The sequence below is a fragment of the Delphinapterus leucas genome, chromosome 19 (assembly GCF_059928025.1).
Source record: "Delphinapterus leucas isolate spDelLeu-1000000601 "Yukka" chromosome 19, BTC_Dleu_Yukka2, whole genome shotgun sequence".
Lineage (NCBI taxonomy): Eukaryota > Metazoa > Chordata > Mammalia > Artiodactyla > Monodontidae > Delphinapterus > Delphinapterus leucas.
This window is the reverse complement of record NC_143147.1, coordinates 58,140,486-58,154,729: the sequence shown is the minus strand read 5'-3', so window position 1 is coordinate 58,154,729 and position 14,244 is coordinate 58,140,486. Positions and strand designations below refer to the sequence as shown.

The 14,244-nt window shown below is 62.6% G+C and overlaps 1 protein-coding gene across 2 annotated transcripts; it reads left to right on the top strand.

Annotated features, from left to right (window-relative positions):
• The first annotated feature begins 2,201 nt into the window (after positions 1-2,201).
• On the top strand, positions 2,202-14,078 carry SLC16A3 (solute carrier family 16 member 3). 2 transcript variants are annotated; one of them, XM_089901519.1, is made up of 6 exons: positions 2,202-2,315; positions 8,921-9,055; positions 10,177-10,424; positions 10,892-11,035; positions 11,333-12,097; positions 13,018-14,078. In XM_089901519.1, the coding sequence occupies exons 3-6, from the start codon at positions 10,202-10,204 to the stop codon at positions 13,269-13,271; spliced, it is 1,386 nt and encodes a 461-aa protein (XP_089757645.1). In that variant the 5' UTR covers positions 2,202-2,315; positions 8,921-9,055; positions 10,177-10,201; the 3' UTR covers positions 13,272-14,078. The 2 variants fall into 2 exon arrangements, with proteins under 2 accessions (XP_089757645.1, XP_022444977.1); XM_022589269.3 differs by lacking the exon at positions 2,202-2,315 and having other exon boundaries at positions 7,577-9,055.
• Positions 14,079-14,244: the final 166 nt, after the last annotated feature.

The window sequence follows — 14,244 nt, the reverse complement described above, 5'->3', positions numbered from 1 at the left end:
GGAGCCCTGCTGGGGTGGGGGCGGGGGCTGGCAAGCCAGTGCCTGATCAGCCTGCCCGCGGTGTCCCTGGGAGAGGGGAGCCCACATTTCAGCTCTGAGTGAGCAGCCAGGCTGGCCCTGGGGCCCACACCCATGGAACACCATGCCTGGGTCTGGGGAACTGTCCTCTCCCTCCTCGGGGCTCCTGCAGGACCACAGTATCTCTGGATAAACACCCCCAGCCCTCCCAGATGGAGGCTTGGTGTCCCTTTCCTTCTTGGGGAACAAGGGTGGAACCCAGGCTCTCCCTCAGATCACTGGGTGGGGGCCCTCCCCGGTTGCAGAGCTCAGAGAAGACCCAGTGCTAGTCTGAGGGAGGCTGGGAGCAGGCCGGAAGACCCCAGCCACCCCACATCTGTCTCCCTTTTTGGGCGCTCTGAGGTCTTCCATTTGGGGGTTGGTGGGGGCAGGAGCGGGGTGGGGCCGGGCTCGAGGGCTGCACAGCTCCTACCTAACAGGAATCTTTGGTCTCTGGGGTGAGGGGCACTAGCTCCCAAGCCTCATGAAGATGGGTAGGGCATCCAGGTGGTGGCAGGAGGGGCCCACGCAGAGCAGGGTGTGGGTCTAAATGATCTGAGGCAGAGGAGGGAGGTGCCCTATCCCAGAGGTTGGAACTACCAGCACAGGTGAGGGATTCCCTTCTGCAGCTCTGCCCTGCACCCCCTCAGATGCCCTCCCATGCTGGTGTACCTTCCACCTCCAGCCGTGAGGAAGCCAGTGAGTGTTGTTGGTGCAGGCAGTTGGGGGTACCATCTGATACCCCGTGGGGACCCCCTTCCTTCCCAAGGGCCCCTATAGACAACCAGGGTCCAGGCCAACTCAGTAGGGCTTCACCTGGGAGGCCTAGGCCAAGTTGCTGCTGGAGGCTTGGGCTGTGCTTCCTGCTTTCTTGTGTGTGTATGCCTATGTGGCAACTTCTTTAGCATTTGGGGGTGAGGGTGATCGGGTCCTGGGCCGGGGTGGCAGCTAGACCCAGCTCAGCCTCTATGAGTGCTAGGGCTCTTCTGACAGGGGGTGGGGGTGGGGCAGTCTCCCAGCATCTGAAAAAAAAAGCAGAAGGCCTCAGTGGACTTGGTGTCTCAGAAGGGGTGGTCGGATGGTGAACTCTGGGCCAGGAGGCCAACACCACCACCATTCTGCCCACTCCTCTGTACTGTGCCAAGGCGGATGGGCCACCCCATAGGCCTCTGGAGGGGGGTAATCCTCCAGGGATGTTCACTCTGTCACCCTGTCCAGGATGAGCTGGAATCTTTGCCAGAGACACCAATGCCTGGCCTCCTGTAGTCCCAGAAGACTCGGGTGTCATTTTGAAGTAGGTTCAATGGAAAGTGGTCCTGTGGCTCAGGGGCAGCCACCAAGTGGTGTCCTGGGCCCAGGCCACCAATGGCCACACTCCCTGGTGCCTCCTCAAACCTTAGTTCTTTCCATCTTGCAGATGAGAAAACCAGGGGTTTGAAGCTCCTTGCCCAGGATCAGCCAGGATCAACGCTCCCCTTAGATGAGTGTCCGCGGGGTGTGGGGACGTGGAGTATGCCTTGGGCCCCCCGCCATACCCCCAGCACAGCCAGTTCTGGGAGCGCGAGAGGAGGGGCAGCGGCTGTTATCTGGCTCAGCAGCGCACAAAGCCACAGGGGGAAACGGAAGTCAGAGAGGACGGAGGCCTTGCCCAAGATCACCCAGGCAGCGCGGGCTGGGGGTTGGGGGGCCGGGGCGGGTGTCGGCCCCGAGGTTTGGATGGGGGCGCAGATCCCAGGGGGCTTGGCCAGGGAGGCCTGCAAAACCCCAAAGCTGAGCCAAGAGGTGGGAACCCCACGGGGTCCGCGGGCACTTCGCGGCGTGGGGTGCGCCTGGATGGGCGCGCTCACCTGTCAGAGGGCGCGGCTCGGGGCGCGGGGGTCGACGGGGGTCACTGCGGGACCCAGTTGGGCTCCCATCAAGCCCAGGCAGAGGGAAGCGAGCGCACACAGAGTGGGAGATGGAGGGGCGGGAGGGGGCTGCGCGCCCGGGCTCCCAGCCCAGCGCCAGGGGATGGCGAGGCTGGGGGGCCGGTCTGAGGGCGCGGGGGAGCGGGACTGGTCGGGCGAGAAGGCACAACCCGCGCCGGTGTCCGCGCCGTCGGGGAGCACTGGGGCGCCCCTCCCGCGGGGTCCATGCAGGGCGGCGCCAGGCGGCGGTGACGTACACTGGGGAAGTGCCGCGCGAGCGGCCTGAGTCGCCCCCGGCACCGCGCCCGGCAGCTAGGCGAGCAGAGACGCGCGGCGGCCGAGCGGCAGCAGGTAGGCACTGCCCGGGTGCTTCCGCGGCTCCGGGACTGGGACCCTCTGAGTTGCCCTGGCGCTGAGTCTGCACCCGGCGTGGGAGCGTCCTTGGGGTCCGAGCTTTTGCCTTTCGCCCTCCTGGTCCGGGGGCGCCCCGGGCACAGATGAGCCCCCCCCCGGGCGGCCCCCATTGAGGGCCCCGGGGAGCCAGCCCCACCCCTCCGCGCCCTCGGACCCGAGTTACGCGACCTCGACTTCCCCGACTCATCTGGGCGCCCCTCCGTCGGGCAACCCTCGGGCTGCAGCTCCGGTTCCGGTATAAATAGCTCGGTTCGCGGCGAGCGGCTGGGGCTCGCCGGCTATATTTGGTGGGGCTAACGCCCCCTTGCCGCGGCCCGTGCCCCCTTGCCGGGGGGATTGGGGAGCACGTGCGCTCCAGGTCGGGGCGCCCGGGTGGTGGTGCCCGAGGGCCGGTCCTCTCTCTCACCTCCCTGTTCTTACCGCCGCCCTAAACACTCACCAACCAAAACCCGCCCTCAGGCAAAGGCTTCTGATCCAGTCCCTGGGCAGAGAGAACGGGGACCCCCCCTCCAGGATCAGACTGGAGTCCCTGAGCTCGCCTCACCCCCCTCCCAGGCCCCTAGCCCTGGGAAAACCAGGTGGGGCCTCAGGGGCCTTGGTTTACTTACCTGAAAAGTGGGTTGACAACTTACCTACATGGATGCTGGCCCAGGCCCGTGGCTGGCAGGCCTGTGAGTGGAAGGGGAAGCAGTTGGGGTCATGGCCGCTGGGGTGGGGTGGGGGGTGCCTGGATTCTGGGTGAGGGACAAAGGGGCAGCCCAGGGCCCAGAGTGCTTCTCTGTCCCAGATGCACTAAGCTGCACACCCAGAGGTGCCTGGGCTGACAGGATCACTCTGTGTGATGACCATGGCCAGGCAGAATGGTCTGAGGGACAGGAGGTGGCAGCTGGACCAACGGCCTTCATGCAGCCGAGGTCAGAGGGGCTTGTCCAAAGCCAAGGGCAGGCGTGGGTGCTGTGTGGGTTAGTGGGTTCAGGGGTCCACTGCCTCATTCTGAAGGCCCAAAAGTCTTCAGGGGTCAGATGGGCACTGGGAGGGACAGGGACAGATGCAGGAGTGTGTCCTGGAGGATGGACTGGGCCCTTTGGGCTCAGCTGTTAAGGAGTTGCTCCCATGGTGGGAGGTCTGCCCCCAAGGGGCTCTGAGGGCATGGGTGGCAGTGCCCAGACAGGTGTGGAGCCTTCCTGCCCAGCAGTCTGTTGTGTAGACAGTGCCTGGGGTGGACTTTGGGAGGCCTGATCCCAAGACAGGCTCTGTAACAACCCCATGTGACCTTGGGCAGGGCCTGATACCCAGGAGGCAACACAGCTCTCACCCACTCCAGCTGGACACCTCAGTTTGGAGGGCAGAAGGAGCGGGAGGTGTTCACGCTCCTCAGGACACTGGCCAGGGACAGTGTGTGGAGCGGGGTCTGTGGGGTCCCACGCACTGGCTGGTGGTGTCCGTATGACAAGGCTGACTTGCACCAGGGCGGTCCTCCCAGAGACCTGGCAGGTGTGGAGGGGGCCAGTTCAGCCCCCTCGAGGTGAGGAGCCCAGCAGAGCGACCCCAGGGCCCCGGGCTGGCCCTTCTGGGAGGGGACCAGTGGAGAAGACAGCCAGGCAGAGCGATCAGTCCATTGGAGACACCTCCGGATCAGGCAGGATCAGGCCTCGGGCGCACTGGGCCCCGACACAGGGGCGGGGCAGGAGCGGACAAGGCATGGGGCTCCTCATGGCTTCGCCTCTGCGAGTGCAGACCTTCCGGCTTCAGTCTCCATCTGTGAAACGGGCTGTGCGGGGAAGTGGGTCCCGGAGACCCGGAGTTCTCAGTCAATGTTGCTAGCTCCAACTCGCGCCCACCTGGCCCAGCCCCAACGGGGGGACAGTGAAGCGGGCCCCGCTCTGTGGGAGCCGCGGGGTCCCCTTCGGCGCTGGGGGACGCCCAGTGTGGCTCCGGGGCTCGCTGACCCGGGCAGTCCCGCGCCTTGGCTGTGCGCTCTGGCCAATACGGTAGCGGGCGGGAGGGCGCCTACTCCAGGCAATACGGCGGCGGCTCCTCCCTTGGCGCGGTCACGTCCCCCACGTCCCGCGCGCGGCCATGCAGGGGGGCTGGGGCGGGGCCGTGCGGAGCATCCTCTCTCCCAACACCCCCCCCCAGCCCCCCGCTGCCGGCGAGGTCGGCCTGACCCCCACCTGCCCAGCCAGAAGCTGGAACGGGAAGGAGGGTCCGTTGTCCGTCCTGCACCCTCGGGTCCGGTGGGGGTGGTGGTGGTGGGTGGAGCTTAGGGTCCCTCCACATCCCCCTCCCCAGCCGTTCTCCCCTCCTCAGCCACCTCCCCTCTCCTACTTGTTCCAAAGGCCCTATGGTGGCCCTATGGTGGTGGGAGCTGGGAACCCAGTTTTGGTGGAAGGGGCCCCTCTTGGCTGGTGGGGCTTGCCGACACAGAGACCACCTTCTGGGCCTTGGCCTTAGGTTACAGGCTTTCGGGTTGGGGGGCTGTAGGGAGTTGAGGAATGGGACAAGGTGGCCACGTGGATGGGCAGGCCAGGCACTTGCAGGCTGGGCAGGGTTGGGTCAAGGCCTGGAGGGGGGCAACTTGGGCCTGCTCAACTACCTCCTGGCCCCTCCTCATTGCCCACTGAGCTCTCTAGAGGAGGGGGCTCTAACAGGGTAAGCACAAAAACATCCCCAGGGCCACTCTCGAATGGCCTCCTCCTGTCATAACGGGGTGATGGTGGTGGAGCGGAGAATGACTCAGAGCTAGGGGCTGGCCTGGGGCGCAGTGTCCAATCTGGTGAATGAGGCCACTGTTTCCACCCCACCGGCCCCTGCAAGAGGACGTGAGCCCACCTGAGAGTTTGCAGGGGCACTGGGCATGCGGTGGAGAGCTGTGTGGTCAGTGGAGGTGGGGTGGAGGGCCCAGGCCACCCACTGCCCGGCTCCCACCTCCCCAGAAAAAGCCCCAGTCACCTCCCTCCAGTCACAGCTCCAAACACAGGTGAGGGCAGGGCTGAGGTGGGCATCTGGGGTCCTTTCCCCCCTCTTGGGAGGGAGACAGACACTCTGACCAGTGGTGGATGGGTGAGAGTGTCCTGGATCTTCTGGTTACCTGTTTGCACAACAGGGGCAGTGGGGGAAGGAAGAAGGGGAGGCCCTCCCTCCTCCTGAGGTGCAGCACCCTCTTGCCTGTCAGCTACCCCCATGGGCTTCAGGGGCCTTGGGGCTCAAGGAGCCAGGTGCTAGCCACCCTGGCCTGCTTCCTTGTTGCTCAGGCATGTCTCCCAAGCCTCCTGGTGCAGGAAGAGTCAGGAAGAAACGTAATTGCCCCTTTCCTGCCCTGCCCACCTGGAGCTAGTCTCCAAGGACTACAAGTCCAGTTAGGTAACTGGCCAGCCTAGAAAGTGCACCGACTAAGCACCTGGGACAGGCCACAGGCTCTAGGGCTGGGGACCCCCCGCACTGAACCCTGCTCCCTGGGTTCATGGCCTGCCCTGGGGACTGATGGGCCACAGACCCAGGACCCAAGGTGGGTGAGGGGACTGCCAGTACAGAGGCCTAAGGAGCAGCGGCAAGCTGTGGCTGGATTGGAGTGGCAGAAGGGGTCTGGGAGGTGGTGAGGCCAACAGGATGCGAGTTCAGGGCTGGCTCTGAGGTAGGCGTGTGGGGTCGGGTTGGTAACACATTGGTATGAGGTTTGCACTAGCTCTCTGGGTGGATGTGTGGGGGTGGGGGTGAGGCTGGACACTGTCACCACCAAGATGGCATTCAAAGTGGGTGAGTGTAGGCAGAGAAGGGGGGCACTGGGGAGAGGGGTAATGCAGAAGCTGGAGCCTGACCCCAGCTGGGACCCTCACCCAGATAGCCAGTGGGCCCCTAAGGAAGCAGCTGGTGGGAGCCCTTGATTTGGGAGGGCACAATGGACGGGTCATTCTGAGGGACCTCTGTGTACATTCCTCTTTGGGCCGGGACCTGGGGGGCAGCCCCTGGAACCTCACCTGACCCAGAAGCGGGCACATACACCCCACCTGGGAGATCAGCTTTCTGAGGCCCAGAGGGCGGGTTATTTCTGGGCTGCGTACGTGGTTTGCATGCTTCTCTGGGAGACTAAATGTCACTGAAAGGACAGCCAGCCGGCATGTGCTCACAGATGTGCTGGTGCCACCTCCCTCTGCGCTGCACTGAGGGTCTCCGACAGGCCCCCAAGGGGGCTGCTCCTCTCACCCTGGGTTTTCCTTGGAACACCAGTCAGCCTGTACCCAAGCCGGCCTCTTCAACGTGACGGGCTGGGCTGATGAGGACATTTTGCTCTTGGAAATCCCAGCCCCTTCTCCACCCACCCCATAAATACACAGAGCACTGCTGAGTGAAATCCCTTTGCCCCAACCTAGAGCCCCCCAGTTCTCCATCATCTTCCCTGCTTGCTCACCACCACCTCCACCTCTGTTGGCAAATTGAAATTCACTAGAAACCTCAGTTTGAGGACCATCTGGTGTGGGGAACAGGGCGGGGGTCATTTCAGTGTGGCTGGCACCCTGGGCTGGGGGGTTAGCTGGGGGAAAGTAGTGTCTGAAGAGCTTCTGGGGCATTCAGGGGTTGGTGGGAGAGATGACCATACTGGGCCTTGGTCCAGGCACAAAAGGTGGCCCCCTCCCCACGTGAGCTTCACATGGCAGCCCCTTGGCCCACACAGGTCCCAGAACACACTGAACCCTCCTGCCTCTGGGCCTTGGCACCCATCCCTCTGCCTCCTCACCCTCCCAGATGCTAGTTCTCCTGAGGATCCTGGGGGCCTCCAAGGAGGACCCAGCCCTGGCGGGCAGAGAATGGGGCCTCAAAGTTGGGGTGCCCATGATCCCCATGGTGCACCAGGCATGGCTGATGGAACCACGGAAATCTCAGAGGGAGGCCCTCCTTTGTTCTGTTTTGGAACCTTGGGTTTATAAGAGTTGGGCTATTCCTAATTGCTCGGCCCAGACACACTCCCCTCCTTGGCCTCTACATGGCCCACTTGATTTACTTTAAAAAGCCCACAACCCCAAACATGCCAGGATTCTGAGGACAACCAGCCCCTCAGTGCCCCCATGGCCATGACCACTGTCCTGAGTCCTGGGTCTGGGGTTCCTGTGCTTTCTGCCTTAAATAGTGTCACTGCATCAATAAGTATTGCTTAAGGTAAGTATATCTTAGGAATGTTCCCATTCCTAAGATATATACTTATTAGTTTTTTGTTTTTTTTAATATCACTCAGATGCATGTACCTTAGAGATCTTTTAAACTTAACGCTATCAAGGGGAAGGGACAGCAGCTTGGTACCCCCACCCGGGAAGTTTGGCTGTGGATGACCTTTGTCCATTTGTCCCGTTCCAGGCTCAGGCACCCGGCTGTGTTGTCAAAGGCAGGGCTCTGGAGGAGAACCTAGGGGTGGACCACACCGAAGCTGTGCTCAGACTGTCCCGTCCCAGGTTCTGTGTAGCCTCAGATGTGGAGGTGGCCACCCAGGGGGCTATGCCAGGTCACGGGTCTGTGCACACATTTGCAGGAGGATGGGGGGCTCCCTTGGCTGGGGTGCCCCCGTGCACCCTTCAGCTGTGTCCCCGGATGGCTGCGCAGCCCTTGGCCTCGGACGCACCCTTCATCCTGCTCACTGAAGCCCAGGAGCCTTCCAAGCACCGGGCAAAGTGCTTGAAAGAGCACTGGGGTCTGAGTGCCGGGAGAGGTGAGGGCTTCTCCTAGGTTTCCCAAAAGTGGCGCCTGTGGCCCTGGCCCAGCTGAGAACTAGCAGAGGCTCTGAAGGTGGACCTCTGGCCCAGTCTGGGGTGGGGGGCAGGGCTGCTGTTCTGCTCTGGTGGGCTGTGTCTGCCTTGTCATCACCCTGATAGCCAGCTGGGTCCTGGAGGTCTGGTCATCAAAGGGTGGTGCCCACGGACAGCAGCTACTACTTAGAATCACCTAGGATGCCCTTAAAAAACAACCCCCCCAACACCCTTTGAATCAAAGCCCAGGACCTCCCTCCACTGCTGAATCAGAACCTTGGATACCCAACCGCCCACTGAATCAGAGACCACCCCTCGCACTGAATCAGATCTCAGACGCCCCACCACCGCTAAATCAGAGCCCAGATCCCCCCAGACTACTGAATCAGAGCCCCCAGAGGGCACAGCACCTGTGGTTGGGGTGCTGGGGGGCAGGCTGGAGGCGGTGGGGGCAGTGGGGAGCAGGGAGTATGTCTTATTTTCCACATTCCTTTCCCACCACACTGAAGCTGTGCTCAGACTGTCCGGGGATAGAAGCCCTTGTCCTCATTCCAGAGTCCGTATAGGTTCTGTATAGCCTCAGATGAAAGAGGGGCCACCCGGAGGGCTGTGCCAGGTCAAGAAGGATTCAAGGAAAAGGGGCAAGGGGTGGAGTCGGGACAGATTACGAAACCCAGGAAGGCGGCTGACAGGAAGGGGGCTGTGGTGCTGCGTGTCCAGCTCATGCAGGAAGTGCTCGGGCATCGTGCAGGTGGAGTGTTTACACCGCGGTCAGCAGATACTACACATCAGTGCTTCCCCCACCAGGGAGCTGGTTTATAGCTCGCCGCCGGTGGGGAGACACGAGAGCTTCAGTGGGCAGCAAGCGGCTGGATCCAACACGCCCTCCCTTCCCCGCGCCTGCAGCAAGGCCTACTCTGTCCTTCAAACAGCTTCTGTCAGGTGAGGTGGGGGCACTAGGCCACCAGGCTGATCTCTGGGATTAGGGGGTTTCTGGAGCAAGGATCAGGGAGGGGTAGGGGATGAAGACGGGAAGGGAGGGGAGGATCTCCAGGTGGAAATCTGCCTGCAGTGTTTCAAGTTACTGGGCCTCAAACGAGCTTAGTTCCTGGGGTTTAAAAGAGGAAAGTTGACCCTGAGCTTCTTCGGGTTTGGGGCCAGCAGTGGGTGCGGCCAGCTCCCTCCTTGGCAGCCTGGGGGCTAGAATGGTTTGCTCTGGTAGGCTGGATGGAAGTGTGTCCCTCCTGCCCTTCCCTCGCCAGAAGGGTTAAACTCCAGCAGCCGACAGGCACCTTCCACCTGGGCTGGCCCTGCTGCCCTCAGGCTCCCAAAAGAGCTGCTGCAGGTGGATGATAAAGACATGGGACAAGTCTGGGCCAGCACAGTGACCCCCGCCCTCCCCACCTGCTTCCCCCCCACCCCCCCCCGCACAGCACAGCCTGTGTGAGCCTCTTCCTCAGACTCTCACTTCTTGTGCAGTGCGATCAGAGTGGAAAGGATCGGGGAGCCCTGTCCCCCTGAGGGTGGGAGAGCAAGGCTGGCCACATCTAGATTGAGGTCTCAAGGGACCGCAGCCTAGATCGGGCCCCAGGTCCTCACCAAGGCTGGCTTCACTGCCCGAGGTGCTGGCTGCTAAAACCACACTGCTTCCCAACACAGGGTCAGGCAGGAGGCCAGAGCATGGCTGACTTCCCCACTGGGGTCTGCCCTCCTCAGGAGGTAACCTGAGACATGGCTGAGCCCAAAAAAGCCACTGCCCTTTAAAGCCAGCTGTATGGGAGCAGGCCAGGCCTGAGCGGGGGAGGGAGGAGGAGCTGCAGCTGCTGGTCACCCCAGACCTTCCTGCCCTGCACCCAGCACAGGTGAGGGTCAGAGGCAGAGCTCTCAAGTAACATCGGGCACGTGGCCTGGCCCAGAGCTGAGCTCCTGCTGGGGGCTGAGGCCTGAAGGGAGGGGTGGCCGGCCTGGGTGCCAGCCCTCAGGTGCGTCTCTGTCCCCACACTGCAGGGCTGTAGCTGGGTGACTGCCTGACAACCAAGTCAGCCTGGCTTCCTCTTTCTCAGGGACGCGGAACCAGCCCTCCTGGCCATGGGAGGGGCAGTGGTCGAAGAGGGCCCGACGGGCGTCAAGGCCCCAGATGGGGGCTGGGGCTGGGCCATCCTTTGGGGCTGTTTTGTCATCACAGGCTTCTCCTACGCCTTCCCCAAGGCCGTCAGCGTCTTCTTCAAAGAGCTCATACGAGAGTTTGGGATAGGCTACAGTGACACAGCCTGGATCTCCTCCATCCTGTTGGCCATGCTGTACGGGACAGGTGAGGGGCCGTCATGCCAGGTGACTGCCTCTGGGAGTTCATCAAGTTCAGTTCTGGACAAAAAGGCCTGGGGGTCAGCGGTTGGGTAGCGCGCCCAGCGTCTTCAGCCCCGGTCCCCAGGGGCGCCTGGTGGGAAGCCCTCGAGGATGCCGTGGTCTCCAGAGTGCAGACGAGCACAGGCCAAGGCTGTCTGGGACCCTGTCCAAAGGGCTGTGTCTGCACAGCTGTGCTGGATCCCGGAGCTGTTCTTGCTGCCTGCACAGACCAACCAGAAAAGACCCCTCTAATGGTGACCGTTCCTTGTGAGCCATGCTTTGCTTAAAAGACGGGCGAGCGTGACCTGCACGCTGGGCACCTGCTGCCCGTGTATCCTGAGCCAGGGGCAAGGGGGCATCAGGGAAGGGCAGGTCTCTCTGGGCATGGAGAGCCTCGGTCCCGCCCCTCAGCTGCTGTCCCCCATCCCCCAGGCCCGCTCTGCAGCGTGTGTGTGAATCGCTTTGGCTGCCGGCCCGTCATGTTCACAGGTGGCCTCTTGGCGTCCCTGGGCATGGTGTCTGCATCCTTCTGTGGAAGCATCATCCAGCTCTACTTCACCACTGGGGTCATTACCGGTGAGTGAGGCCCCGCCGGAAGTGGGGCGGCCGGGTGGCGATGGCTCATGTTGATGGAAGAGAAAGGACCTCCCAGGGGTGGGCAGCTGTGGGGTGTACCCACCCAGAGCCATCCCGTCCCTCGTTCCCCGTCTGTCTCTCCTGGGCACGTGGGTTGGCAACAGGGGCTCTGAACACACGCCGAGTCTCCTCATGTCGACGCCTGTCAGATCCACACATAGAATCGTTCAGGCGGGAGCCCGTGCTGGGGAGAACTGGGGCTGGGCCACCTGCGCTCACCCACCCATTCCCCTCCAGGCTTGGGTTTGGCGCTCAACTTCCAGCCCTCACTCATCATGCTCAACCGCTACTTCAACAAGCGGCGCCCCATGGCCAACGGGTTGGCGGCAGCGGGCAGCCCGGTGTTCCTGTGCGCCCTGTCCCCCCTGGGGCAGGTGCTGCAGGACCACTATGGCTGGCGGGGCGGCTTCCTCATCCTGGGTGGCCTGCTGCTCAACTGCTGCGTGTGTGCTGCACTCATGCGGCCCCTGGAGGCGCCCCGGCTGGGTTCAGGTTCGGGGCCTGGGCCCCAGCGGCCATCCCGACGGCTCCTGGACCTGAGCGTCTTCAGGGACCGCGGCTTTGTCATCTATGCCCTGGCCGCCTCCATCATGGTGCTGGGGCTCTTTGTGCCGCCCGTGTTTGTGGTGAGCTACGCCAAGGACCTGGGTGTGCCCGACACCCAGGCGGCCTTCCTGCTCACCATCCTGGGCTTCATCGACATCTTCGCGAGGCCCACCGCCGGCTTCATCACAGGGCTCAAGAAGGTGCGGCCCTACTCTGTGTACCTCTTCAGCTTCGCCATGTTCTTCAACGGCTTCACCGACCTCACGGGATCTACAGCCAGTGACTACGGTGGCCTGGTGGTCTTCTGCATCTTCTTCGGCATCTCCTACGGCATGGTGGGGGCCCTGCAGTTCGAGGTACTCATGGCCATCGTGGGCACCCAGAAGTTCTCCAGTGCCATTGGCCTCGTGCTGCTGCTGGAGGCCATAGCTGTGCTCATTGGGCCCCCGTCGGGAGGTGAGTGCTGGGGGCAGGGTGGGGAGCGAAGTGCCTCCACTCCCTGAGGCCTGGCCAGGCCTCCGGGCAGTTCCCACACCTGCTCTTCCTGGGGATGGTACTCACCATGGGGGGCTCTTAGCTGGAGGGACCCCCCTCCCCCACTGCTCCCAGCCTTGTCTAGCCAGGCCACCATGTACCTCAGCACATGGCCAGCCGGTGTCAGGAGAGAACATGGCCTCTCACACACCCTGGGTCCCCCTCGGTTCACTGTGGGAGGAGGCCACGGGCTTGAGTTGTGGCCCAGGTGATGGCTCCAGGGTGGAGTGCTGGTCCTCCTTTCTGGCTGTCCCCACACGCCGGGGAGGCTCAGAGCTGAAGGTCGGGCCGGCTTCTGTTACGTTGGGCTTTTGCTTTATTTTTTGATAACTGAGAAAATAATGGTGTGCGATTAAAATGGTGTGGACGGTGGGAGCAGTGTGGCCAAGTCCCCACCAAGCCTCTGCACCTGGGTTTGGGTCTCTCCAGCCAACCCTGTAGTCCCCCTACCTCCCACTTGGCCTTGGGCCTCTGGCTCTTCCTACCTGGAGAGGTCTGGGGCGAGGGTGAGGAGGTGCCTGAATCGTCACTGTCTCGGGGTCCCAGGGTCCTTCTGGGGCCCAGGTGGTTCCTATGAGGGCCGCCACAGTGACAGGCAGTGGGGCCAGATCCCTCCAGGTGCCTCCACCTGGCGGGGGATGAGGCCCCACCGGAGGCTCTGCTCCAAACCCTTGTCAAAGCCACTCTGCTTTAGCCTCTGAGTCTGCGCGGCCCGGGGGAAGGTGGTGGGGGTGAGGGTGGCTGCCTCAGGGGCCCTGGGCTGTCCCCGGCAGGGCACTGGTGACTGGGGGGATCCGGGGGAAGCTTCAGCCCTGGGCTGACCCTGTCCCCCTGCACTGCAGGCAAGCTCCTGGATGCGACGCACGTGTACCAGTATGTGTTTGTCCTGGCGGGGGCTGAGGTGCTGGCCTCCTCCCTCGTGCTGGTGCTGGGCAACTTCTTATGCATTGGGAAGAGGCCCGAGGCGGCCACGGAGGAGGAGCATCACAAGCCCCCCGAGGACGTGAAGGTGGACTCTCGGGAGGTGGAGCAATTCCTGAAGACAGAGCCTGAGAAGAACGGGGAGGTCGTTCACACCCCAGAAACGAGCGTCTGAGCTGGGGGAGGCCAGCAGGGGTGGCAGGGAACTGGACAGGAACCATCAATGCTCGTATTTATTTCACAAACAGGACTAGCTTGGGCGGGGCCGTTGGCTCCACGCCGGCCGCCCGGGCAGCGGATCATCGCCCGATCAGTGTTTTGCAGGGGAGGTGGCAGGGTGGAAACGTGTCATTCCAAGGTGGATCTGTGGTGAAGCCAAGCCGTGAGGTTATGAGCGGTCTGCACCAGGGACCCCGCCTGCTGACTCCAGGGAGCCCGGTGCCCACCGCTGGGCTCAAGGACCCAGAGACCCACGCTTTGGAGACAACACGATTTTAATCAGGGGGCGGGGCCGGGGACAGCTGCGGAGCGGGCACTGCCACGACAGGCCTCCCTGCATGCCCGTGAGCACCCCATCCTGCCTGGTCTCTCCATGTGCCCCAGCCCACCCCTCTTTGAGCGTCCAGTGGACAAAGGTCCCTCCTTCACCTCTGAAGGTTTGAGATAAACCTGCATGTGGGAGGCACCATCTCAGAAGGAATATCTTCCAGGAGCTGCAGGAGTTTTGCTTTACGTAGGGGCAGTATTCTAACTGTTCACCCCAAATCTCACTTTCTCAACAAATAGCCTGGTTATTTTTACAAAGTGGTTCTGGTCCTTGTCAGCCATGTCGGCCTTCTAAGCACTGCTGGTTCTGGACCCTACCCTGATGGACCCCAAACGGCTCAGAGTGTTCACACAGCACCCTGGTGGCTGGCAGGGAAGGGGCCACGCTGCAGGGGTGTGTCCACTGAAGCTGAGATATACGTGTGGTTTCTGTTCACTGGTGTGTGTTTAAAGAAAATGATTTGCCTTTTTTTTTTTTTTTTTGCGGTACGCGGGCCTCTCACTGCCGCGGCCTCCCCCGTCGCGGAGCACAGGCTCCGGACGCGCAGGCTCAGCGGCCATGGCCCACGAGCCCAGCCGCTCTGCAGCATGTGGGATCCTCC